General features: G+C 37.8%; 1 protein-coding gene across 16 annotated transcripts in view; it reads right to left on the bottom strand.

Annotated features, from left to right (window-relative positions):
- The window catches only part of LOC105489384 (dymeclin), a 406,658-nt gene that overhangs the window by 264,616 nt on the left and 115,409 nt on the right, over positions 1-26,633 (bottom strand). For all 16 annotated transcript variants that reach the window (XM_071085384.1, XM_071085386.1, XM_071085387.1 and 13 more), the window contains 2 exons: positions 21,501-21,626; positions 19,661-19,803 (listed from right to left, as the gene is read on the bottom strand). In XM_071085384.1, the coding sequence (XP_070941485.1) occupies positions 19,661-19,803; positions 21,501-21,626 (269 nt within the window). The remainder of the gene's footprint in view (positions 1-19,660; positions 19,804-21,500; positions 21,627-26,633) is intronic.

Here is a 26,633-nt window from a genome sequence, read left to right as displayed (position 1 = left end):
TACCTAGGAATCCAACTGACAAGGGATGTAAAGGACCTCTTCAAGGAGAGCTACAAACCACTGCTCAGTGAAATAAAAGAGGACACAAACAAATGGAAGAACATACCATGCTCATAGATAGGAAGAATCAATATCGTGAAAATGGCCATAATGCCCAAGGTAATTTATAGATTCAATGCCATCCCCATCAAGCTACCAATGAGTTTCTTCACAGAATTGGAAAAAACTGCTTTAAAGTTCCTATGGAACCAAAAAAGAGCCCGCATTGCCAAGACAATCCTAAGTCAAAAGAACAAAGCTGGAGGCATCACGCTACCTGACTCCTTTACTTTCTTAATAAACATTCCTTTACTTTCACTTTACTGTATGGATTCGCCTAGAATTCTTTCTCGTGCAAGATCCAAGAACCCTCTCTTGGGATCTGGATTGGGACCCCTTTCTGGTAACATCTTTCTGGTGACCCACAGAAGAGATAATAATGAGGAAGCCCCTGACCCAGGGCTAACTTTGGGTAAGTGGTGGGGTCCGATAAAGCCACTGGTAATTTATTCATAATAAATTACCAATAAAGATGACATTTGACTTGCACCACTTACCTCCAAGGGCTATTGTAAACATCACATGAAAAAAACACACGTGGCCAGGTGCAGTGGCTCACACCTGTAATCCCAGCACTTTGGGAGGCCAAGGCAGGCAGATCACCAGAGGTCAGGAGTTCAAGACCAGCCTGGCCAACACGGTGAAATGCTGTCTCTATTGAAAATACAAAAATTATCTGGGGTGGTAGTAGGTGCCTGTAATCCCAGCTACTCAGGAGGCTGACACAGGAGAATCACTTGAACCTGGGAGATGGAGGTTGCAGTGAGCCGAGATGGCGCCACTGCACTCCAGCCTGGGTGACAGAGCGAGACTCCATCTCAAAACAACAACAACAAAACCCCACACATGTGAGGTCATTTAGAATCTGTAAAGTGCCATGGAGATTTAAAGTAGGTATGATGACTACCCATTCACTCTCTCTCTGGGTCTCTCTCATCTCCCCTCCCACTACTTATACCTCCAACTCAACTAATCTCCCCCATTTCCATGCCTAGGCTCAGCTCTATCAAAAGAAAATATAGGCCACGCACGATATTGAGACCATCCTGGCCAACATGGTGAAACCCCGTCACTACGAAAATACAAAAATTAGCTGGACGTGGTGGTGTGCATCTGTAATCCCAGCTACTCGAGAGGCTGAGGCAGGAGAATTGCTTGAACCCAGGAGGTAGAGGTTGCAGTGAGCCAAGATCGCACCACTGTACTCCAGCCTGGGTTACAGAATGAGAGAGGGAAAGGGAAAGGGGGAGGGGGAGGGAAAGGGGAAGGGAAAGGGGGAGGGGGAGGGGAGGGGAGGGGGAGGGAAGGGAAGGGGGAGGGGGAGGGAGGGGGAGGGAAGGGAAAGGGAAAGGGAAAGGGAAAGGGAAAGGGAAAGGAACAAAAGAAAACAAAACAAAAGAACAGAAAAGAAAGAAAATACAAAAACAGAATAATTACATCAGCCTTAAGATAGCTGTAAGACACATATATATAGATAAACTTAGTCCCAGATCCCATATTCCAAGCATTTGACCTTTCTCTATACCAGAGGAAATTTTGCTAAACTAAAACAACAGGGGTTGGGAGGAGGATTCCACCACAATTATAAGGCAGGTGGAATATAAAAATATAAAGCAAGAGTAAATAAGAAATTAATGTCAACGAGCAAACCAAAGACATCTAAAGAACAAAACACGATCCCCTTACATGCCACTGTCATCCATGGTAAACTAGGGATAGGTAATTTCTTCCCAATCAAATATTATTTTACAAGTTTATGATAATCATTTCCTCCCTTTTCTTTATACACAGAACCACCTGTAGATAAAACCCTAAATGATATAGTTTAGTTTTGCCAGTTTTCAAAAAATGCAGTTTTGCCTATTGAACTTTCACACTATACGTGTTCTTTTGCAATTTGCTTTTCACTAAACATTTTGCTGTAAGAGTCACCCAGGTTTATATGAGTAACTGTAGGTCCTTCAGCTGTGTATATTGAACATAGTACTTTTCATCCATGCCACTATTGATGGTCTTCCGACTTGCTTCAAGCCTGGGACCATTACAAAAAATGCTACTTCGAATATTTCTATATGGGCTTCCTGGTACACACGTGCAAATTCCTCTATAGAGTACATCTAAGAATGGAGGCAGTGTGTTAAAGAGTAGATACATATTCAGTTTTACTAAATAAAGATCAAAGCAGCTGCACCTAAATACATTCTTAACAAAGTAATATTTCCTACTGGCGCACTGCCTTCTTTTATAATTTAAATGTAACGTTAATTTCCAGTTTGGCAATTGTACCTGTTTTCAATATTTGCCCAATTTTGAAAGGGATTTAATCCATTTTCACTTTATGCAAAATAAGAGTAAAACTACATCTCCAGTCCAATAAGCAACATCTAGCTCCACAAAGAACCAGCAGGGAGAATTCAGATATTCATATCTTATGATTGGCTTCTGTACATCTCTGGAAGTTATAACAAGAATCCCAAGATCATTGGAGCTCTTCATTCTCTCTTCTGTTTGGCTCACTCTTTTTGTGTGCTGCAATCATGTTTATTAAGATTGCTTAAAGGCCAGGCTGGTGGCTCAGGGGTGGTTCCCAGAACTTTGGGAGGCTGAGGCGGGTGGATGGCTTGAGCTCAGGAGTTCGAGACCAGCCTGGGCAACATGGCAAAACCCAGTCTCTACAACAAATACAAAAATTAGCTGGGTATAGTGGCATATGCGTGTAGTCTCAGCTACTCAGGAGGCTGAGGTGGGAGGATCGCTTAAGCCCGAGAGGCGGAGGTTGCAGTGAGCTGAGATCACATTACTGCACTCCAGCCTGGGCGACAGAGCAAGACCCTGTCTTAAAAAAAGAAAAGAAGAAGAAAGAAAGATTGCTTATTTCTTTAATCATTTAACATATAAGTTAGGCTCCATAAATTTAAGTTCCCATGTACAAAAAATTGTATGGTATTTTTAATCATTCAATATCAGAACTACATCTAACCTGCCTACCAGGTATGGGGGGAAAAATAGATATGGCAACATCTGTAGTAAGAAAATGTAATATATTTCTTAAATATTGAGTTTTACGTACTATGAAGATGTATGTGATGTTATAAACTTCAGACACAAGAATGAAGATGTTTTTTCCAGAGAACTTGCCTCTTTCCACCCATCTTTGCCCATCATAAAAAACTATTCACATTTATGGTCCGATTACTTAAACTACGCTGCTGCTGCACTGACTACAGGAAAGACTAAAAGACATGATTTTTTAAAATCCTTCAAAATAAATACATTTCAAATAATCAGCACAATTATTTTCTAATTCTGCCAGAATCTGAAAACATACAAGTAAAATTTTAAAACACAAAAATATAACTTAAAAGCAAATGAATCACAGTATATCATTTTGTTGTACCAAAATATCCATATAATCATTGACAATCTGAAAACATCTCAGTGGTAACCATGTAAGAGAAACCCTGTGTCAACACTTTGTTACTGAATTAGAGAAAACCAGTCTATTGGAGAAAAATATGAAACAAGTGTTTTCTTTTAGAAATGTAACGGAAACGCCAGGACAATAAAACACCCAAGTTTGCTAAAAATATACAGGTATTTTGGCCAGGCATGGTGGCTCACGCCTGTAATCCCAGTACTTTGGGAGGCCGAGGCAGGCAGATCACGAAGTCAGGAGATCGAGACCATTCTGGCTAACACGGCGAAACCCCGTCTCTACTAAAAATACAAAAAATTAGCCAGGCATGGTGGCGGGCGCCTCGTAGTCCCAGCTACTCGGGAGGCTGAGGCAGGAGAATGGCGTGAACCCGGGAGGCGGAGCTTGCAGTGAGCCGAGATTGCACCACTGCACTCCAGCCTGGGTGACAAAGCAAGACTCCGTCTCAAAAACAAAAAACAAGAAACAAAAAACCATACACATACACACACACACACACACATTTTATAAAATAAAATATTCATGAATAGGCCATGTGCGGTGGCTTACGCCTGTAATCCCAGCACTTTGGGAGGCCAAGGTGGGCAGATTGCTTGAGGACAGGAGTTCAAGACCAGCCTGGCCAACATGGTGAAATCCCATCTCTACTAAAAATACTAAAATTAGCTGGGCATGGCGGCACATGCCTGTAATCCCAGCTACTCAGGAGACTGTCAGAAGAATCGCTTGAACCTGGGAGGCGGAGGTTGCAGTGAGCCAAGATGGCACCATTGTACTCCAGCCTGGGTGACAGAGTGAGAGACACAGTATCAAAAAAAAAAAAAAAAAAAAAAAAAAAAAAAAAAAAAAAAAAAAAATTCATGAATACTTTTCAAGTTAAATATAGAGAAATATTTTACAAATATCAAAAAGAAAAGGAATGTAAGTTTTCAGTGGCTTATTTTGTAAAACTGAAGACCTCAATCAAAATGTCCAAGAATTAATATATCTGAAAAAAATTCCAAATTATAGAAGAAAAACATCAGGTAAAAAGATGTTTTGCTGCAATGATACTTAAGCAAGCATTTATAAACCATCTAAATGCACATAAGATGCAATTTAAATAAAAGACAGTAAATCCACACAGAAGAGATAATAAAAACAATGTTTACTGAAGTTTATAACAATATGAGAAATGTGATCAAGTTTACAGCTAAACACTATAGGATATATCATCACATCATACAGAATAGTGTTGCTGCCCCAAAATGCTCTATGCTCTACCTACTTATGCATCTTCTCCTCCCCCTGAAACCCTGGCTATCACTGATCTTTTTACTGTCTCTATTTTTTTTTGCACTTTCCAGAATGTCATATAATTTAAATCATACAGTATAGACAGCCTCTTTAAACTGGCTTCTTTCCTTTAGCTATATGCATTTAAGGTTCTTCCATGTCTTTTCCTGGCTTAACAGCTCTTTTCTTCTTATTGCTGAATAAAATTCCACTTTATGAATGTACCACAGTTTGACTCATCTGTAGAAGGACATCTTGGTTGCTTCCAATTTGGAGCAACTTTGCATTTGTCTAAATGCTTAGTACTGTACAACACAATGAGTAAACCCTAAACTATGGATTTCAGTCCAAAATAATGTATCAATATTGGCTTGTCAACTGTCACAAAGGTGGTACACTAATGGAAGATGCTTACAGGGGAAACTTGAAGAGGAAATGTGTGTATGAGGACTGTATGCATTTTGCACTCATTTTTCTGTAAACCTAGAACTGCTCCAAAACATAAAGTCTATTATTTTTTAAAGTAAAATGTAAAGAATGAACAGGACAAAGGCACAACCATAAAGAGAATGACAGTGGAGCCCTAAGTGGTTGATGGATTTTAACAATTTCTTGTATAAAGTTAGCAGTGAATGTGGTGAGACACAGTCAAATTCTCAGAGAAGAGGATGAAAAAAATTCCTGGCGGAGTCTTTGGCAGGGGGTCCAGAAGTAGAGAAGGCATGTGAAATGGGGCAAGAGTGAGAAGTGGGCCTGGAAATGAAGGTTTGTCAGAAGTCTTTAAGTAAAACAATCACCTCATATAAGGGTACTGACCTAGTCCTTAGTCATCCAGATTTTTTTATTTTTATTTTTTATTTTTTATTTATTTTTTTTTTGTGTGTGTGAATTCTCACTCTATCACCCAAGTTGGAGTTGCAGTGGTGCAGTGGCACAATCTCAGCTCGTTGCAACCTCTGTTTCCCAGGTTCAAGCAATTCTCCTGCCTCAATCTTCCAAGTAGCTGGGACTATAAGTGTCTGCCACCATGCCCGGCTAAGCCATCCAGATTTTCAAGTGTGCTCATGTCATTCTAACAAAGGCTTGATAGCATTCATCCTTTTAACAAATATTTAGTATCTCCCATAACCCAGGATCTCTGCTAATGCACTGAGGGTTCAGGTACAATAAGCAACTCCTGCTCATAACACATTCTTCATATTCTAGCAGGGGACACTAGGTAGGTAACAGAGAGGCCTAGAGCAGTTTAAGAACCCACGGCTACCCAGGAAAACAGATGATTCTACACAGACCCTACCATCTCTCCACTCTAATTCTCTACTCCATTTCATTCTGCTTCACGCCTACACCTGATACCCCACATCCTTGCCCCAAGGTCCACAAACTCATGACCACAATGTTTCTCCTGGAGCCACCATTGCTTACAGCATCATGGCAACCCAGAGATGCAAGTGGTTGTTCAGGGCAGCATCACACACAGAAGCAAACTAAGGCAGGAAATGCAGGGGCTATTAAGCCAACAGCAATGAAGAAGGATCCGAACAATATGGGGGACTGAGAGAAGACAATAGGAGACCTGAGAACAAACCAGGTCTAGAAATTATCTTTAAGCCGGGCGTGGTGGCTCACGCCTGTAATCCCAGCACTTTGGGAGGCCGAGGCAGGCAGATCATGAGGTCAGGAGATGGAGGCAATCCTGGCCAAAATGGTGAAACTCCATCTCAACTAAAAAAAATTACAAAAATTAACTGGGCATGGTGGCGTGTGCCTGTAATTCCAGCTACTTGGGAGGCTGAGGCAGGAGAATCGCTTGAAACAGGCAGTCAGAGGTTGCAGTGAGCTGAGATGGCACCACTGTACTCCAACCTGGTGACACAGCGAGATGCCATCTCAAAAAAAAAAAAAAAAAAAAGAGAGAGAGAGAGAGAAAGAAATTATCTTTAAAAATAAGGGTCCCACAATTTTTTATTTAAGAAATTATCTTTAAAAATAAGTGATAACGCCACAATTTTTTAGTTACTCACACAGCATCTCTCTTGTTCAACATGTGTATAAATAGGTAACATTATTTCTACTTTTAGAAACATTGTTGCAAAGCTTTACACTTTGGAACAGTTACTATTGAAGACACCTGCTCTCTTAAAGCTAATATCTGCTAGTCTACACTTTCTAAAATAAACAAACTAGATACAAAGTACAGCATGAGGACTAGAGTTAATAGTCCTGAAAAGTGTTAATAGGCATGAAAAATGGTACTGATAGCTAGCAAGGCTTCCAATTTGATGAAGTTATGGTAAAGGGTACTACTGGGGTTAATCTGCACTTATTATCCTTTTTAATAATCTAAAAAAGGGGGAAATTACATTAATTTTGCAGGTAATTTTGCAAGCTGAAAGGCTAAAGGACCATGAAACAAGAAAGATAAAAACATTTAAGGTTGTTCGGAAAACTAAAGAAATTGACATAGATGAGAGGGAGAAAAAAAGATGAAGTAAGTGAATAGTAAACGAGTATTTATTTTCAGCTCGCATTTTGTTCTGGACACTTATCACACGTTATTTAAACGTGACAAAAGCCCACAGACAAAGATACTCTAAGTTTCATTTTTAAACGAGGAAACTGGGACTCAGCAAAGTTAATAACTTGCTCACGGTGACTCAACTTGTAAAAGGCAGGGCCTGGTTTCCAGCTGAGACCTTTCTGATGCCAAAAGCCATATTCTATTCCAATCCACCACCCTGTTGGTGAAGAGGGACAGCTGTTTCTCTCCCTCTCTTCCTTTTGTCAAGTATGGGACCCCTGTGTCCTGCAGAAGTGATGAAGGCTGCTAAGCACCACAATGAATGGCACCCTGCTCTCTCTCTCCACCACTTGTCCAACTGTTTGATGGGCCTTTAAGGACCATGGTCTCACAAAGATTATGAACAAGTACAAGAGGGGAAAAATGCAGAGCCATGTGCCATAATCCTATAAGGCATCATCATTCCGTTTTTATAGATAGGGAAAAGCTTGGAGAAATTACAACTTTCCCAAGTATAGAGCTTATTAGCGTGCAGTCAGGTCTGATCAGACCCCACATTCTTCATATACTGTCTTACCTAGCACTTCTGGAAGGACTAAGGATTAAAATATACATTTTTAATAGACAAACTGAAATTTACAACAGTAATTCATCCTCAGAGTGATTCTATTTTCCTCCAACACTTATTATGAAAATAGTCAAACATACAGAAAAGTCAAAAAATTCTCTAATGAATACCCATAAACTCAGCTCCAAGATTTTACATTAACATTTTGCTGTATTTGTGATAATATCCCTATCTATCTATCAATCCCTCTATTCATCCATAAATGTAACTTATTTTATTAATGTATGTCAAAGTTAAGTTGCAGAAACACAGTGATTCTATTTTTTTTTTATTATTATTTTTTAATCAAGATAGAGTCTTGCTCTGTCGCCCAGGCTGGAATGCAATGTCACGAACTTGGCTCACTGCAACCTCCATCTCCCAGGGTTCAAGTAATCCTCTCACCTCAGTCTACAGATTAGCCAGGATTACAGGTGTGACATCACATCCAGCTAATTTTAGTATTTTTAGTAGAGATGGGGTTTCACCATGTTGTCCAGGTTGGTCTTGAACTCCTGAACTCAGGTGATCCGCCTGCCTGGGCCTCCTAAAGTGCTGGGATTACAGGTGTGAGCCACCGTGCCTGGCCTGATTCTATTTTAAAAGGGGAAGCTTTGAATAACTCTTAACATTAGTTTTTTAATAACTCAACATTAATCTTTGAAAAAAATATTTATGTAATTATAAATATTAAGAATTATCCATGTAAAAGGTGGTCTCAAAGCTACACAAGCTATAGTTTTAGGATTTTTCCTACTATACACAAATTATGTCAGTGAGTAACCTTGAATAAATTTAATCTTTAAATTTACTCCAAACACCCATTCTGAAATTAACAAAAATTAAAACAGTTGCTTAATAAAAGTTACACTCACTTGACTGGGATATAATTTAACAGTTTTAAAGCAAATCAGTTTTAACCACTTCATTTTTCAAAGAATAAGATTTATAGTCTCAAAAACTAGAATTCCATAATTTCAATTTCAATATTCTCACTTTTAAATATTTTTAAATTCTACAATTTACAATACAATCTCAAAAATATATTAAATCATTAGCACCAAATAAATGGCACCTGTAGCAAGCCTCAGACACTTATCCCAGGATTTCAACTGCAATTGATTGTTTTATTCTATATTCTTCCTGGCAAATACAAACTAATTCGTTCTTCAACTATTTGTAGCATGAAAGAGGCCATCAGTCTTCCCTTCAAATCTGTTAACAAGAAAATGAGAGTAGAAGGTGGGCATAATGACTCCTAAAGCCAATTCTGGGAGCTGGTTTAACAGGGGTTGTCAGCAAATTACAAGAACAAAAGATAACAAAGCTGTATTTTGACATTAGATTACTTCCAATGAATACCATTTTTAAAACACCTTTTAAGAAGTCTAAAATCTGAAGCCATACTTTTGTCAAAGAGCAATTTTTATTACTACTCTACAACTAAATATAGTTCTTTTGCATCATAAGCACTATTCTAAATCTTCAATGTATCCCTGCAAGGAACCACTGCACAAAAACAGTAAACTGAAATTACCTATATTTTATAAGTCACAAAATGAGTTCAATCCTGAAAAGGTGGGGGGGGGGGGGGGACAGTCATTCTTTCTGTGAGCATATAAAATCTTTCAAATTATTCCAAATAGAGATGAAATGAGAATATAATTATTGTTTATTAAGCAGTTTCTTTTTTGAAAGTTCAAAGCATTTTAATTAGAAATCTGTTATTTTCACAACTATGCCCGTTTCTGATTGCCACAGACTTTTTCTCTTACCGTAGTTTTTCTCTCTCAATGAGTCACCCTAGAAAAAGCCAAAACTGAACAGAAAAATAACAGACAAGTAAAATACATTATAATTATTGCATACCATACCCATCACAATGAATTCAATAGTTTTCTCAAAAACAGAAATTAGGAATATGAGTTTTAATCTTCAAGTTCTACTGTATTAATTTGTCTATCATAGCATTTGCCTAAAGAAATAAACACTCCTTTGGCCTTATAATTTGGCTTGGACACCCACCATTGCAAGCAAAGGAAAAAAAAAAAACATTTTGGATGGCTCATTCAAATGGAAAAACCATATATCAGAAGTTATTGTGTAAAACCTCAGAACTTGTGGAAAATGAAGTTTGGCAGAACACATTTAATTAGATTTGACGCTTCAAAATATGAAATAATTATAATGACATTACAGCTTTCTCTTATAACTTAAAACACAGAAGAAATTTCAAAGTCAACACTTCCTTGCTTCACCCCCTTTTTTGACATTAGAGAAAAATATATTAAAAGAAAAGGCCAAAGTGGTAAGGATAGAATCAAATGAAAAAAAAAACCAAATAAATGTTACAACTTATTTCACCTCATGATATCAAATTTTCAACATATTTCTTTCATCATCTACCTGAATCTCTATTATACATTTATTGTATACATTATTATATGTATGTTATTATATTACAACACATACAATATATACCAAACATCTGATAATTTTCATAATTTATTTACATTAAAAATCTGAGGAAACTTGGAAATCATAAGGCCTTTATTTTTTCAGTACTTTGAAAACAAAAGTTATATCTTAAATATTACCACGTAATAATATCTGATACTAATAGTGACCATTTACTGTATACTTCCAAGGTACCAGTCTTTTTCCTATACATTTGCTCATTTGATCTCAGCAGCCCCACAAAGGAAGGTATTATTCTCATTTTATTGTGAGGAATTTGAGTCATTGAGAGGTTAATAGCCCAAGAACACACAGTTAATAAATAGCAGGTCTGGCATTCAATTCTAGGTCTACCTAACACAAACATCTAGAGTCCAGTACATCCCTCTTGTATAATACCAAATTATTGTAAACCACAGCTAGATCCTCCTACAAAGGACAATGTAAGTGGTGGCCCTCAAAATTAGAAAAGAGGATAACCTGTTTCAATCACAGAATTGTTTTCTGAGGGACTCCTTACATATTTTGGCCTGTTTTGTTTTGTTTCGTTTTTTGTTTAAAAAAAAACAAAAAACAAAAAAAAACAAAAAACCAGTTGGCAGGGTTAGAATGGGTAGTGAGTGATCTACTTTGGCAACAATCCTTACCATTACCACTAAGCAGAGCTGTAGTTTAAGATGATGACTAGAGCTGAAAGGTGCCTTAGATGCCAACATACAAAAGAGATCAGTAGCCTTCCAAATTGAGAATTTCAGTGAGGAGCATTCCAGCACAACCTACTTAATACCTGGTATGGACTGAATTTTTGTGTCACCCTCAGAATTCCTATCTTGAAGCCATAGCTCTCAATATGAAGGCATTAGAAGGTAGAGCCTTTGGAAGGTGATTAGGCTTTGATGAGGTCGTGAGAGTGGAGTCCCCATGATGGGCGTAGTGCCCTCATAAGAAAAGACCAGAGCTTCCTTTCTCTGCCCTGTGAGGACACAGCAAGAAGGTAGACATCTACAAGTCAGGAATAGGGTTCTACAACAAGAAGTGAATCTCCTGGCACCTGGATATCCGACTTCCCAGCCTCCAGAGCTGTGTGAAATATATTTCTGTTGTTCAAGACACCCAGTCTACAGTATTTTGTTACAGCAGCCCAAGCTGACTAAGACAATACTTTACCATCTAACATCCTGTCCCATCACATAACAAATTATGGAAGTAGGGGTCTTCAGTCATTTGCTTTATAAAACATCTTTAACAGATGGGCATGATAGCTGATGCCTGTAATTCCAGCACTTTGGGAGGCCGAGGCGGGCAGATCACTTGAGGTCAGGAGTTCAAGACCAGCCTGGCCAACATGGTGAAATCTTGTCTCTAGTAAAAATACAAAAAATTAGGAGTGGTGGCAGGGGCCTGTAATCCCAGCTACTCAGGCGGCTGAGGCATGACAATTGCTTGAGCCTGGGAGGCAGAGGTTGCAGTGAGCTTACATCACGCCACTGCACTCCAGACTGAGTGACAGAGCTAGATAGGCTCTGTCTCAGGAAAAAAAACAAAAACAAAAACAAAACTTTAATATGGCTGGGTGATATGCTTGTAGATTAAAGAAAGAATTAACTATTAACTGCCTTACTGACTATACTTAAGGCTACCCATAATATTGATATCATTGATTAGTTTGAAACATTTGAAATATTTATAATTCCGGTTGAGTCCGCATCAAATGTTTTCTTTATTAAAATCTTTAATTGGCATATTTTATAAACAAACTGTCAAAAAAGCAAATATAATAACCTTTTAGATAAATTAGTCATTAAGAAATGGTACCATAGTGATTGTTGTCAAGGCAAGTTCACTTAGGAAGCAAGGAGAACTCTCGTGTGGGCAATATCTGTTTAACAATCAAATTTTCCTTCTTTAACTGTTATTGGCCACATTTTGCACCACATAAAATGAAAAGTCAGTTGAAGAAAACATGGCTGGCATATTCACTTTTGTCAGTTTTTCAAAATATTTTAACATAAATTTCAAATTTGAGCAGACCAAAAAGATCCAAAGTTCTTACATTTTTAAATTGTCTTATATAAATTTGTCCAGGATTTTCTGATCATTAGCTGTTGTTCTAATTAAATTTATTTTCTTTCTTTCTTTCTATTGTAACTAATAAGCACCAGCACAGCTTCAGGGCAGAAAACAAAAATAGTTACTTACATGAGAACAGATGTTGTATAATTTTCTATTTTGTATATAATACCTCACTTATTCCTCACAATAACTCTGTTCAAATGGTCTTATATTTGTCAGCATTACACATCAGGTCATGAGATTTTAAACGCTGGAGAACTTGGTAAGGTCATGCTGAGGTATGATTCTATCCCAAATCTTCTGATTCTGATTATCAGGCTCTAGAACCCACCCTTAGCCACCAGGATGTCCAGGAGTGGGAGATGAGGAAAGGCAGCTGAGAGGTCCCGGGGCAATAATAATCCAGGGTGAAATATTGGGGGGATTTGAATGCCCAAGAGGCTCCCAGGCACCTCCCACCACCAGGGGTACTACTAGCTCTAGTTTTGCAAAGATTCCTGTGGGTAAGTCCTAAAACACAGGGGGAACTATGGGAATCCTTATTCCTTATTAACTCTAAAGTCTGTTGCCTGACAAACCCAGGCTACTGCCCTCACAGCAAATCCTTATCAGGCTTCCAGCAGATGAAATCTATTCTATAAAGAACAGTCAAAAAATCCCTAGTTACATTCACATTTGTTGTTATTTCACATGTGACATCTATAGAAACACTCCGCTCTCCACACAAGAATTAAAATGTGCCACTACTCTCTCAATATAGTACCAAGGACACAATCCTGAAGAAAAGCGAAAATCCCCAAAATATAGGTTTAATCATGATCTGGAGCTGAAAATAAGAGCAAATCTTGGCTACAATTATGGGCCACACACCTAACAAAACTGAATCTCACTGAGCTACACTGAGAGCTGTACCTTTATATATAAAGTTTGAAAGAGGAAGATAGGACATAAAAACTACAGATATGGAAAAGACATAGATGATAAAATTGGCAAAATTTTATTAATAACTGAATATTAGCACCAAAACAGTTAGTGTGCATTTAGATTAATTTTTTAAAATGCAGACTCCAGAATCAGGGAAGTTAGAGTTCCAATTTATTTATTCCATGCTAAAGTACTGTACTCATTGTCAGACTCAAAAGATTTATCCTGAAAACTGGACCTCATCAGCAACAGAGTACACTAAGAACAGAAACCTAGGTAATACATGAGGAGGGGGTCCGTTAAATCCATTATAAGCTGCCTCGAAACAATACATTTCCTCAGTAGTTAGTAGCACTGGCTCAACCACATGCCATGAAAGGCCCGCAGCGGAAGAGATTCAGGCACTGGAAAGGAGGATGCATTCATCAGTGGTGCTGAAATGGCTCAGATACATCAGAATCACCTAGAATAATTACTGAAGGTGCATATTACCAGGTCCCACCTCATGTCTAATGAATCAGAAATTCCAAGTTCTAACTACAATGCATATTTCTGTTTTTAAAGTATGCCAGGTGGTTCTGGAATTCTGTGATTCAGTAAAAAGTTCATTTAAAAATACCACATTAATTAAAACTGCAACACCTTCTTCTAATTAGTAAAGTAATATATCAATTGATTCATTTTCCATTTTGTCAGCACAATAGAAGAATATTTAAACAGAAAGGAAACAATTTTTTCTTGTACTGGAAATTTATGAATACAGGTTTGCTTGCACCTAGTATAGATAATACAAGATAAATATATTAATATATAATTCATTCTAACCCCTCCCAGTGACTTAAATAAACCACACTTGACACATTTGAAAAAGCTTTTTAAAAAAAACTAAAATCTGTAAGTTAATTTCTATTACACTAATTTTAAAAACTTACTAGTGGTAATTAAAATGTCTTAGTAATTCCTCCAGTTATCTATTACATTCTGATTGAATGCCAACCAAGCACTCACTGAGGACTGCAGTGCCAATAATAAACAGGAGGAAGAGAGGCGGATCCCACCTCATGGGGCTTTTAGTCTAAGATAGATAAATTGATAGCAGAGTGGTTACAAGAATACCTAATTGTAAAAATTCAACTTAAGTGAAATACAAACAACGCTATACTCAATAAAGGAGATTTTAAAATACAGAGGAAAATATCCATTTTCTTATTTTTATTGACTTAGAAGCAAATGGCTTTTAAGGACAGTTGGATGCTAAATTTACTGAAGCTGACAAGTATACTGTGGTAGCATAAGCGATATCCTCTTTCAGGAAATACACATTAAAGTATTTAGGAGTAAAGGGATATTACAATGCATGTAACTTATCCACAAATGGTTAAAAAAAGTGTGTGTGTGTGTGTGTGTGCATGTGTGTGTGTGTGTGTGTGTGTGTGACAGAGAGAGAGAGAGAGAGAGAGAGAGAGAGAGAAGCGGGGGAGAGAGAGAAGAAAGTACAGAATGAGACAGAGGAGGAGAAAAAACAACAAAACAAATGGGATAAAATGTTAACAGTAAATCAATCTGGATAAAGTTACATATAGCTTTTTGTGATATTTTTATTTTGGGGACTTTTCTATATGCGTGAACTTATTTCAAAATAAAAAATATTTTTTAAGTAAGAGAATAAATGGGAAAAAAAGATTGTTGTTCATTCTTGAACAGGGGTTGTGGGTAGATGGGAGTTCATTCTACCATTCTCTCTACTCTGTATATCTTTAGGGTGTTGTTTTTTTTGAGGCAGAGTCTCTGTCACTCAGGCTGGAGTGCAGTGGTGTGATCACAGCTCACTGCAGCCTCAACCTCCCAGGCTCGAGCGATCTTCCCACTTCGGACTCCTAAGTAGCTGGGTCTACAGGCGTGCACCACTACGTCCAGCTAATTTTTGTATTTTTTTGTAGAGGTGGTGTCTCACTATGTTGCCCAGGCTGGTCTCAAACTCCTGAGCTCAAGCGATCCACCCACCTCAGCCTCCCAAACCACTGGGATTACGGGCATGAGCCACCGTGCCTGGCATCTACTCTATACATCCCTGAAATTTTCTGTAATAAAATGTTAGAAAAGAAAAATAAAGAATAAATGAAATCAGGTATGTAAAGTAGCTACCACAGTGCCTGGCAAATAGAAGGCATTCAGCAAATCACAGACACCGTTACTACAACTGAGTTCACATCTATCTTGAGCATTAGCTTTTGGCATTTAATTGCACACCAGTATTCACTACAGTCCACAGATGTTGGGTGGCGCTCTGCTGGATACTGCAGGGGACACCCATACAAGTCAAGGAGCTTATGCCCTCAGGACTTGGGTGACCACAATAACAAAAGGCAAAAACAGCAAAGGCTCAGGGGTCTGATGAACTGAGCTTAAGATAACAAGCCAACATCATCTCTTTCCTATGTAATCTTACACAAAATAACGTATTAACCAGGAAAATCTCTTCATCCATCATTAAAAAATTAAAACCATCTATTTCAGATAGATGAGCCTATTATGAGAGTAAATGAGATGCTCAAAAGTGGCACTGTAAACTCATATTATATAAATGTTAGTTCTCATTTTTTTCTATGTGGAGCCAACATAGGGAGAATGATGCATGTACGTAAGTTCCTACAAAGCAGAGTGATACAGTGGTAAAGCGTTACAGGAAAAGATCTCATGTAGCCAGGAGGGCAAAGGAAGTCTTCCTGGAGAAGGTGGAACTCAAGACAGTCCTTAATGGATGAATAGGCAGAAAATAAAAAGCCAGAGAGAGAAGTAAGGAGGACTCCAAGCTACTGTTCTATCCTAGCAAAGGCATAAAAAAGGAGAACATCTGTATAGCAAAAGAAACTACCATCAGAGTAAACAGGCAACCTACAGAATGGGAGAAAAATTCTGCAATCTACCCATCTGACAAAGGGTTAATATCCAGAATCTACAAAGAACTTAAACAAATTTATAAGAAAAAAATCAAACAACCCCATCAAAAAGTGGGCAAAGGATATGAACAGACCCTTCTCAAAAGAAGACATTTATGCAACCAACAGACACATGAAAAAATGCTCATCATCACTGGCCATCAGGGAAATGCAAATCAAAACCACAATGAGATACCATCTCACACCACTTAGAATGGCAATCATTAAAAAGTCAGGAAACAACAGGTGCTGGAGAGGATGTGGAGAAACAGGAACGCTTTTACACTGTTGGTGGGAAGGTACACCAGTTCAACCATTGTGGAAGACAGTGTGGCAATTCCTCAAGGATCTAGAACTAGAAATACCATTTGACCCAGCCATCCCATTACTGCGGATATACCCAAAGGATTATAAATCATGCTACTATAAAGACACATGCACACATATGTTTATTGCAGCACTATTCACAATAGCAAAGACTTGGAACCAACCCAAATGTCCATCAGTGATAGACTGGATTAAGAAAATGTGGCACATACACACCATGGAATACTATGCAGCCATAAAAAAGGATGAGTTCGTGTCCTTTGTAGGGACATGGATGAAGCTGAAAACCATCATTCTGAGCAAACCATTGCAAGGACAGAAAACCAAACACCGCATGTTCTCACACATAGGTGGGAATTGAACAACGAGAACACTTGGATACAGGGTGGCGAACATCACACACCGGGTCTGTCGTGGGGTGGGGGGTAGGGGGAGGGATAGCATTAGAAGAAATACCTGATGTAAATTATGAGTTAACAGGTGCAGCAAACCAACATGGCATGTGTGTACGTATGTAACAAACCTGCACATTGTGCACATGTACCCTAGAACTTAAACTATAATTTAGAAAAAAAAAAAAAAGAAGAAGAAAGAAAAAGGAGAGTATCAGGATGCAACAAAGTAACAGAGTCTTTCACAGAGTCTCAGAAACAAACAAAAGGATAACCAAAAACACATCTGTAAAAGTAAATGAGAAGAAACTGCAGAAGACCTTGCCTGACTCATAGGAGGGTCCAAGCAAGTGGTTCACTACTCATCCAGCCGCAGTTCCAGTACAAGGATTCTCCTCCTGCCCTGCCAGTGCCAACAAATTTCACTCCGAAATTGTATGCTTTTTTTACAATAAGGCACTCTGTTTCAAAGGAAATAATGTAAGCAACACATACAATGCACACACTGCTATGAAAAGAAATGCTTGCTATATCCAGGAAAACTTCAATCCCAACAAAAATGAATATAATCCAAATGAGTTTATAATTTACACTTGGCTTTGGAATATAATTTTTTTCAGTGAGGAACTTCCAAATCATATCTTCTAAAGCCAATAGTAAAGTAAGAGAATTCTTTAACTACCAACCAAAAGATCATCAGAAGTGATCACACAACTTAACTCAAATGCTGGCAACTTGATTGACTTTCCTGGAACATGGATTAACTTAAAATTACATGACTGTGATCATTTTTACATTTCATTTTGCCCACAGTACATAGCTGTGTTTTTTAGGAGAATGTCCTTTTGTTGTTTTTTTTAAATAATCCCTTGAGTCACATGTATCATGAAATAATGAATCCATAATTACTCCATCTTGATTTATACTTTTACATGAACAGTTTTATAAAGGTTTGGGAAGAAAGCTGTGTAAAATGTCTTGTGACTATATAGCGTACTAAAAACCATAAATCTATTTTAATGCACTTAACTGAATATTAAATTGTAAAATGATGAGAAAAAAAAGACCATAGAAAGTTATGTAGTAATAATGTCAGAAATCACCATTCCAACCCACCTTCTCATTAAATAGACATGGAAACTGAGAGCTAGGAAAATTAAGGGGCTTCCTTCCTGCTATCTAGTTAGGAAAAAATTTTGGCACCTGGCACACTAATGACACCACATATAATACTGGGTTCCTCCTGATATGACACATAACTGAAAGAAAAACCAAAACCCGTACACAAATCTATGTTTACTTCTTTAAAAAATGCCAAGTATTACCACTGTGTTGAAGAAAGCATTTACAGGCTTATACTATCTCTGCCACCTCAAAAAAACCTCTAACCATACTGGAATATTGGGAAATATTCAGCTTTTAAATACTTATACCAGTTGAATGATTTTTTAAAAAAAGAAAACAGTAACAGATCAATTAAGCCTTCCCATGGGACACAAAAATCCCTGAAATAATGAGGAAACTGGATAGGAGTAACTCAAAGAACCTATGTAGGTGTGGCACTCTTGGCAGGCTGCTCAGCACCAAAGGCAGAAGTGATCACAAGTGTGACTCAATTCATAATATTAAGAGAAATCAAAGGAAGGCAAATCTAAGAAAGTCTGGTTCACTGATTAATTCTGTCAATTAACAGACCAAGTCTACTGCTTTTTAAAGAGGACTCTGAATCCAAAGAAGCTCCCAACACTGGTTATCTAGTAAGTTATTGCAGTGCAACCTTTTCATATCAAACTGATATCCAGCTGGAGTGTAGAGCATGCCACAGCCATAATGCAGCTGTGGAAATCTGTTCCATTTGACTCTGTCCTGCGTGATTAAGGAGAGGCAATGCTGCAGGTTTAGGAGTAGTAAGAAGCTCCCAGGCAGACCTCACAAGTACCAAAGTGTCGCTCTAGGAAGTTTCATTTATATAACTTCACATGACCCAGGCCCTCCACCAGAACTACTCTCTTACTTCTAGTGTCTGTAGTCCAAAAACTGTGAAGTGAAGCAGAAATGAGGACTTACTGTAAGGTAGGGAAGAGCTTTCTTCACTTAAGAAATTTGCACCCAATCAAACAGAACTCAAGTTTGTGCCATTTCACAGCTTATTACAAAATTCTGCAAAATATTCAGCTGTCACTGAATAAAGCATTTAGTGTACTAGGAAAACTGCACCTAATTAGTCACATAAAATCCTAACCAAAAAATACCCTAAAATAACCTAAAAGAGATTTCCCCTTATAATACAAGTAGTGTTGTAAGTTTACAAATGCTTAATTTTATTTTCATTGTACAGCTATAATTCATGCAATATGTGTATTTATGTGTAAGCATTCTTCCTGAAAAACGATGTTTTGGAGGTAATCTATTCATTATTTGCATACATTTAACATAAATCACTGCACAAAACAGAAAGTTTATTATTTTAATTACTTTGTTTTCACATTTAACCAGCTGCACAAATTCAATGTAACTATTAATGGCAGCAGCCAAACAAACAGAATTTCTTATGCCTAAATAGACAAAATTATGTGCACCAAAGAATTGAAAAAATCTGATAAAACTTACTTGCTACTCCTGATGCAAGTCCATAAAGCAGTCCTCCCCCATCCGACTGCTGAGGGAAAACATGGGTTCCTGGAGGAGGTGGCTTTTCTTGTCTGATAAAGTTATATAATAAGGTCTTCACAAGTTTGCTGGTGTATGGAAGACTACACAAAAAGGAAAAAAAATCAAACTCATATTTATGGGAGTCATCTAATTCTGAGTCACAATACAGAAATAATTCTGCCATTAACACTATTAATATAAAAGGGCTATTGGTACAACTCACAGAAATTGAGCACTGTCACGTAACAGTGAAGACCATGGGCTTTGAGAGCAATTCTGAGGCTTAATCCTGGCTTTTCTTCTTACCACATCATAAAATATTGATCAAATTACTTAAATACTTTTTTGTTGCTGTTGCGGGGAGAGACAAGGTCTCACTATGTTGCCCAGGCTGTTCTCAAACTCCTAAACTTAAGCGATCCCCCTGCCTCGGACTCCCAAAGTGCTGAGATTACAGGCATGAGCCACCGTGCCCAGCCCACTTGAACTCTTGAACTTCAGTTACTTTTTCTGTATTCTATATAACACTGTAAGCTACTACAAATTTAGTGCGTAACACATTATCTGGCAGTTGAAGGGAAGTAGTAACACGGAATCGGTAGAAAAAAGCAAGAATTTAAAAATAACAATAGGACTACATTTTTTAAGTATGAAATTATTCAATTATTCAATTGGTATTAAACTAATTCCTGCAATCTAGAGTAAGCTTTTTAACAGATGTCTTTAAGGTACTATTGAGCTTTTTAAATATGGTTTCCAAGATGAACCACAAAAATAAGTAAAGAATATATTATGGTTTAAATATTTGGCACCATAATGATACTATAAAAACCTTACTTAGAAAATAAGAACACTAACACTCTCTATGTCTATTTTTAAACAGCAACTTGAATACTCTCGCACTATAAGGAATGAAGTTCACAGTCTTGTTTTAGCAAAGATGCACACAGTCCCACGATGCCAGCACTACTTCAAATCACGGTCATTCTGAGAGTCTCTGTCAGAGAGGCTTCCGATGCAAACCTCTGTCTCCAAAGTCCAGGTCCTCTCTCCCTCTTATCAGTGATTTTCAAATATGTTCAAAGAACATACATGCCACAGGAATAATCAGGGTGGCAAAAAGAACATGAAGAAGACAAAGCTTCCACTACCTGAGAACTTTCCTCAAAGGTACTTTATTTGGATTTGTTTTACATTTTTAAAGTTTTATGAAGATTATGTTAATACAAGGTCAGGTATGTGCATGTGTGTTGGTCATTTGCATCCCCAGCCTCTAGGAGATCGTAAGCTTCTGCTCAAGATTATAGCCCCACAGCCTAACATGCCTGGCATGTGGTTAGCACACAGTAAATATTTGCAGGCTCAATGAAGTAGAAATAGTCAGTGAAGAGGCTGTTGGAGAAACCCAAAGAGAGTGAGGGGGCACAGATCACAGTTGTTTCACAGAGACTGCTGAGAAGAAAAAGATACAAAAATAATCTGAATAACAAATATGACTTGACTGCTTAAACATAGAAAGAATGAAGGAGAAGGAAGAAAAAGATTATTTCAAAGTTTCGATTCTACAAAGCAACCACTGGAGAAGGTAATGAAGCTAGGGGACAGGAAGAACAGGGAGGATGGGTAGATGGCACAGGAAAGCAGAATGCAGTTCCCTGTACACTGGGTTTAAAGAGATAACAGAACAACTAGAGGAAACACCTGGTTGGAGATACGGGACGATACTCAGGTAAGAGGACAAGACTAGAAATACAAATTTATACAATGAAAACTAGACAAATTTAAAGTAGAAACATACCATGGACCTCGCATCAAATACTTGTGGCTGATGCTCTGTCGCAAAACTTCTTTGTGGAAGAGCTGGCAGGAAAGGAAAACAACCATTGTTGATATAGCTTCTACTGATATTTCATATGTAATATCTCTGAAATGGAAGAAAAACAGAGTAACAATCACTTTGGAAGATCAGGACTCTACTCTTTTCTAAATGAACTGTACATTTAAAAACTCAAATCTAAATATTCAGTATTTTCAGGTAACTGATAAATATTAACATAAAAATTAAGTCTAGCAAAAATATTAAACTCCTTTCCTGTCGTTAGCTGGTGTATTTGGGTTAGTTATCCCTTTATTTCCCTATTTTCCAGTTCCCATCTCCTATTAAATGAGAAGCCTATTTGTGTACAATGGAAATAGTTACCAGCAGTGTTCTGCTTTGAAGATCCACTCTAGACCTCTATGTTCATTTCTGTTTAGTGGTAATACAGATACTCAGATTGTAAAGCTGAAGAGAAGTTACAGTGTAGGGAAGAAAACAATGCCTTTTCATGTTGATGATCACTTTACAATCAGAACAATAATACACCCTAGATCTTGTGTCTCTAGTGACTACCTTTTTCAAGGCCAACTGTGCATGTTCAGCAAAATTTTAACAGTAAACAAGTTATTCCTGTTTTATTAAGCATATTTTGACTATGAAGGGTTACTCTGTCCTCTCAAGATCATAAACCCCTTTGGGAAACAAGTCTTAGATCAAATAAAAAAATTCAGCTGAACAGAAAGCACACAGAGGAACAAAGGCATCCAGAAATTTCTAGTTACTGCAAAAGTTTAAACAGTATTATAATGGGGTACATGTTAAGACCAAGGAAGTAGAAACTCAACAACACAGCAAAAAGAGCAATAGCACCAAAAGAATATTAAAATATTTTTTATAAAAATGAAATAATTATGAAAAACAAAGAAAAATACTTAACACCTACTTAAACGAAAGCTCATTAAACAAATTAATGATGACTTGATTCTAGAACTGGAAAAATTTAAATTCTACCAGATATCTCAAGGAGTTATTACTGATAGAAATATGTTTAAAAGGCCAGGCTCGGTGACTCACACCTATAATTCCAGCACTTTGGGAGGCCAAAGTGAGTGGATCACCTGAGTTCAGGAGTTTGAGACTAGCCTGGCCAACATGGTGAAATCCCATCTCTACTAAAAATACAAAAAATTAGCCGGGCATGGTGGTGGGAACCTGTAATCCCAGCTACTCGGGAGGCTGAGGCAGGAGAATGGCTTGAACCTGGGAGGCAGAGATTGCAGTGAGCCGAGATCGTGCCATTGCACTCTAGCCTTGGCGATAGTAGCGAAACTCCGTCTCAAAAACAAAAAATAAAGAAAGAAAAAGAAATATGTTTAAAAATGACATATAAAAAAAAAAAAACACACAAGAGGCCAGCGCAATTAGCCTTATTACATATTGAATAAAGCTTAGCTCTACTCAGAAATCTGACTTTTAAAGTATTGTAGAACAATCTCTTTCCTGAAATTTCCATAATCACTGTTGTAAAAATTAACCATGTAAAAAGCAATTCTTGGGCACGGTGGCACATGCCTGTAATCCCAGCTACTCAGGAGGCAGAGGCACTAGAATCGCTTGAACCTGGAAGGCGTACGTTGCAGTGAGCTGAGATTACACCACTGCATTCCAGCCTGAGCAACAGAGTGAGACTCTTGTCTCAAAAAATAAAAATAAAAAATTTAAAAAATAGGCCGGGCGTGGTGGCTCACGCCTGTAATCCCAGCACTTTGGGAGGCCAAGGCGGGTGGATCACAAGGTCAAGAGATCGAGACCATCCTGGCCAACACAGTGAAACCCCGTCTCTACTAAAAATACAAATATTATCTGGGCGTGGTGGCACGTGCCTGTAATCTCAGCTACTTGGGAGGCTGAGGCAGGAGAATTGCTTGAACCCAGGAGGCAGAGTTGCAGTGAGTCGGGATTGCACCACTGCACTCCAGCCTGGCAACAGAGCAAGACTCTGTCTCAAAAAAAAAAAAATTTTTTTAAATAAAGCAATTATTGTATTTGTTATTCTTCCATGAATTGAATGAAAGACAAACTTGATGTTTTGTGTCATGTTATCATTTACTAATGAAGATTTGATTTGGGTGCTCAGAACCCCCCAAAATTTCGTATCACAATAATCATTCATTCATAACATAGCCCACACCTGTCTGGAATCCATACTCAATAGTCACCTGGCTAGGCTTTTCACTTGGGTCAGGGTTTAAAGCCAAGTTCTGACATAACAAATACTTGGCTGTGAGTTACAGCCTATTTAGATAGGCAGATGGATGACTATGTCCAATACATTTGCAACCATATTCTGTCTTTTTTTTTTTTTTCTTTTTTTCTTTTTGGAGACAGGGTCTTGTCTGTCACCTAGGCTGACACCTAGTGGCGTGATCTTGGCTCACTGCAACCTCCACCTCCCGGGCTCAAGTGATCATCCTGCCTTAGCCTCTCAAGTAGCTGGGACAACAGGTAGATACCACCATGCCTGGCTAATTTTTGTCTTTTTTGTAGAGAAGGGGTTTTACCATGTTGCCCAGGCTGATCTGGAACTCCTGTGCTCAAGCAATCTGCCTGCCTGGGGATGCCAAAGTGCTGGGATTACAGGCATAAGCCATCGTGCCAGGCCGCAAATGTATTTTGTCATTGCATCAATGATAAAAAATCAGCTGCAGTGGTTTACAATTTAACATCTTACTCTATGCCCCAGATCTAGAAACAAATTGTTTTACTAAATTGAATTGTTTTAGTTTTGTTTAAACTAAAATCTATGACTATTAATAAATACTAGGTCTAATAACCTTAGGGAAGGAATATGTATTTAGAAAAAAGTGTTGTTCTCCTTCAAAATTAATTGGGCCAAACACAATCAGAAGTGAGAGAACAAAAAAAGTGTTAACCTTGGATCATCCTTTCTTACCATGGAATTGTACAAATGTACAAGAATGAAGAGTAGAGGGTTTGACGCTGGGAGGTAAGGAAAGCTTCCAGCACATAAGAATACTGAAGCAACATGACAATAAGAGTCATGCCAAGCTAAAAACCCATTTCCCCAAATTCCTAAACAGAACCATGTGTGTCTTCCATAGGCCCAGAGAAACAAATTATGTCAAATTGCTTATCACACAGTATTTTTGCTCATATGTTGTTCAACAAATATTTATTAAAAATTTATTCTTACTATGTCTAGATAGGCATTATGCTACATATTGGGGACATATCCATCAACAAATAGATAAGGCCTTATTGAAGCTTACAATTTAGTGGAAAAATGAAAAATCAAATAATAATCACTCCAAAAAGGACTATAAAGGAAAAGAACAAGTAATAACAAAAGAGGATTACAGGACACTCTGATATTAACCATGGGATCAAAAGAAAGCTTCCCTTAAAAAGTGGCACTTAAAACGTAAAGTATGAGTGGCAATTACTTACAAATCTTTCTTTCTTGCTAGAATATATGAGACTCTAGCTAGAGACTCTTCATTTTTGCTGTTGTTTATATTCTCAACCCTAGTATATAAGAGGTACTTAATGGATAAATAAATGGAGAGATGGAGGAATCTTTACTGTTTTCCTTTTGACTGGAAACTTATTGAATACCTTCCTTAATAGATCCATTAGCATAGCATACAAGGCATATACAACTTAGAATAGCAAAGAGGAAGAAGAATGCTGAGGTCACGTAATATGTGTTCATAAGCACAAATGGAATACTCATTGCAAAATAATGTAAAGGGAATTTCATGAAAGAAGGAACCAGAATGTTGTTGACTGGCTTACAGCTGTCCTCTGTTGATTTTGTCTGACCAACATCCACCTCCCCTTCTTCTGGCAAAAGCAGCCATTTTGTCCTCCTGAGAACCTCCCTCCTCTCCATACATGTGGATCGCAATGGGCATGACTCTGCTTCCTGGTGTTAAGAGGTGATCCACGTTTGGCCAATAAAAATGGTCCTTGTCAAAATCCTTCCCAGCACTTCTGGAACTATCAGAAAAGAGGCACTCTCTCCTTCTGAGATTGTGAGTGCTAAGAACCATGTATGCAAAGAGCTGCCACTGGTCTTCTCTGTCGATGGATCCTGCCTGAGAACGCAGACAATTGAGAGGACAAACACAGCAGTGACAAGAGATTGAGAGGGAAGGAGCAAAAAGGAGAGAAGAGAGGAGTCCTAGTGAAGAGTCGACGGAATAATCAGACATAGAAAAAGAAATTACTATGAAATCCGGCAAATCCCATGAAAGAATATGAACTATCTGTATTAGGAACACAAAGATAACAGCAACCAACTCTGCCTGGGGCAGAAGGGAAATGCTTCACAAAGATGATGATATTTGAGCAGAGGAAGAACAAGACGGCGGTGAAGGGCATTAAAGTGAAGAAACCATGCAAAGGCAGCCACAAAAAGGTCTGGTAGTTTTGAAGGAAAATAAGAAATTCAGTATTGATCAAACAGATTACAAGAAGGTGGGGGCAAGAGGTGGGAGCAAAGGGACTCAAACTGGGAGTTGATAAATTAATAAAATGGAAAAAGTATGTATATATTGGAGAAATGAGATTAAAACAGTTATTAAAAAATCAACAAAGTATTCAAATTAATTTAAAAATTCAACTAGGCCAGATACAAGATCAACTTTGAGAGATAAATAAATAGCATTTCTCCTTAGCAGCACTAACCAACAATAGTAGATTATCAAAAACAAAATAGCATTTTGCAAGACTGCCAGAATAACTAGAATGTTTGGAAATTAAGAAGTCATAGGACCTCTATGAAGAAAACATTTTAAAAGGACACAGTGGATGATCTGAACAGAATGACAATACTATGAAGATAATAATTCTACCTAGATTAATACAGAAAGTCAACAAATCACAACCAAAATCCTCACTGGACTTTTCTGAGGAACCGCATAAATTGACTCACTTTTATGAAATAATAAACAAATAGCCAAGTCAACCTTGACAATAAAGAGTGAAGAGGGGCACTTTCCCTACTGCATATCAAGCCACACTATACAGCTGTAGTAAGAAAAACAGCATGGTATTTGTACAAGAAATAAACAAACCAAAGGACCCCAA

The sequence above is a fragment of the Macaca nemestrina genome, chromosome 19 (assembly GCF_043159975.1).
Source record: "Macaca nemestrina isolate mMacNem1 chromosome 19, mMacNem.hap1, whole genome shotgun sequence".
Taxonomy (NCBI): Eukaryota; Metazoa; Chordata; class Mammalia; order Primates; family Cercopithecidae; genus Macaca; species Macaca nemestrina.
This window is presented reverse-complemented; position numbering and strand designations above follow the sequence as displayed.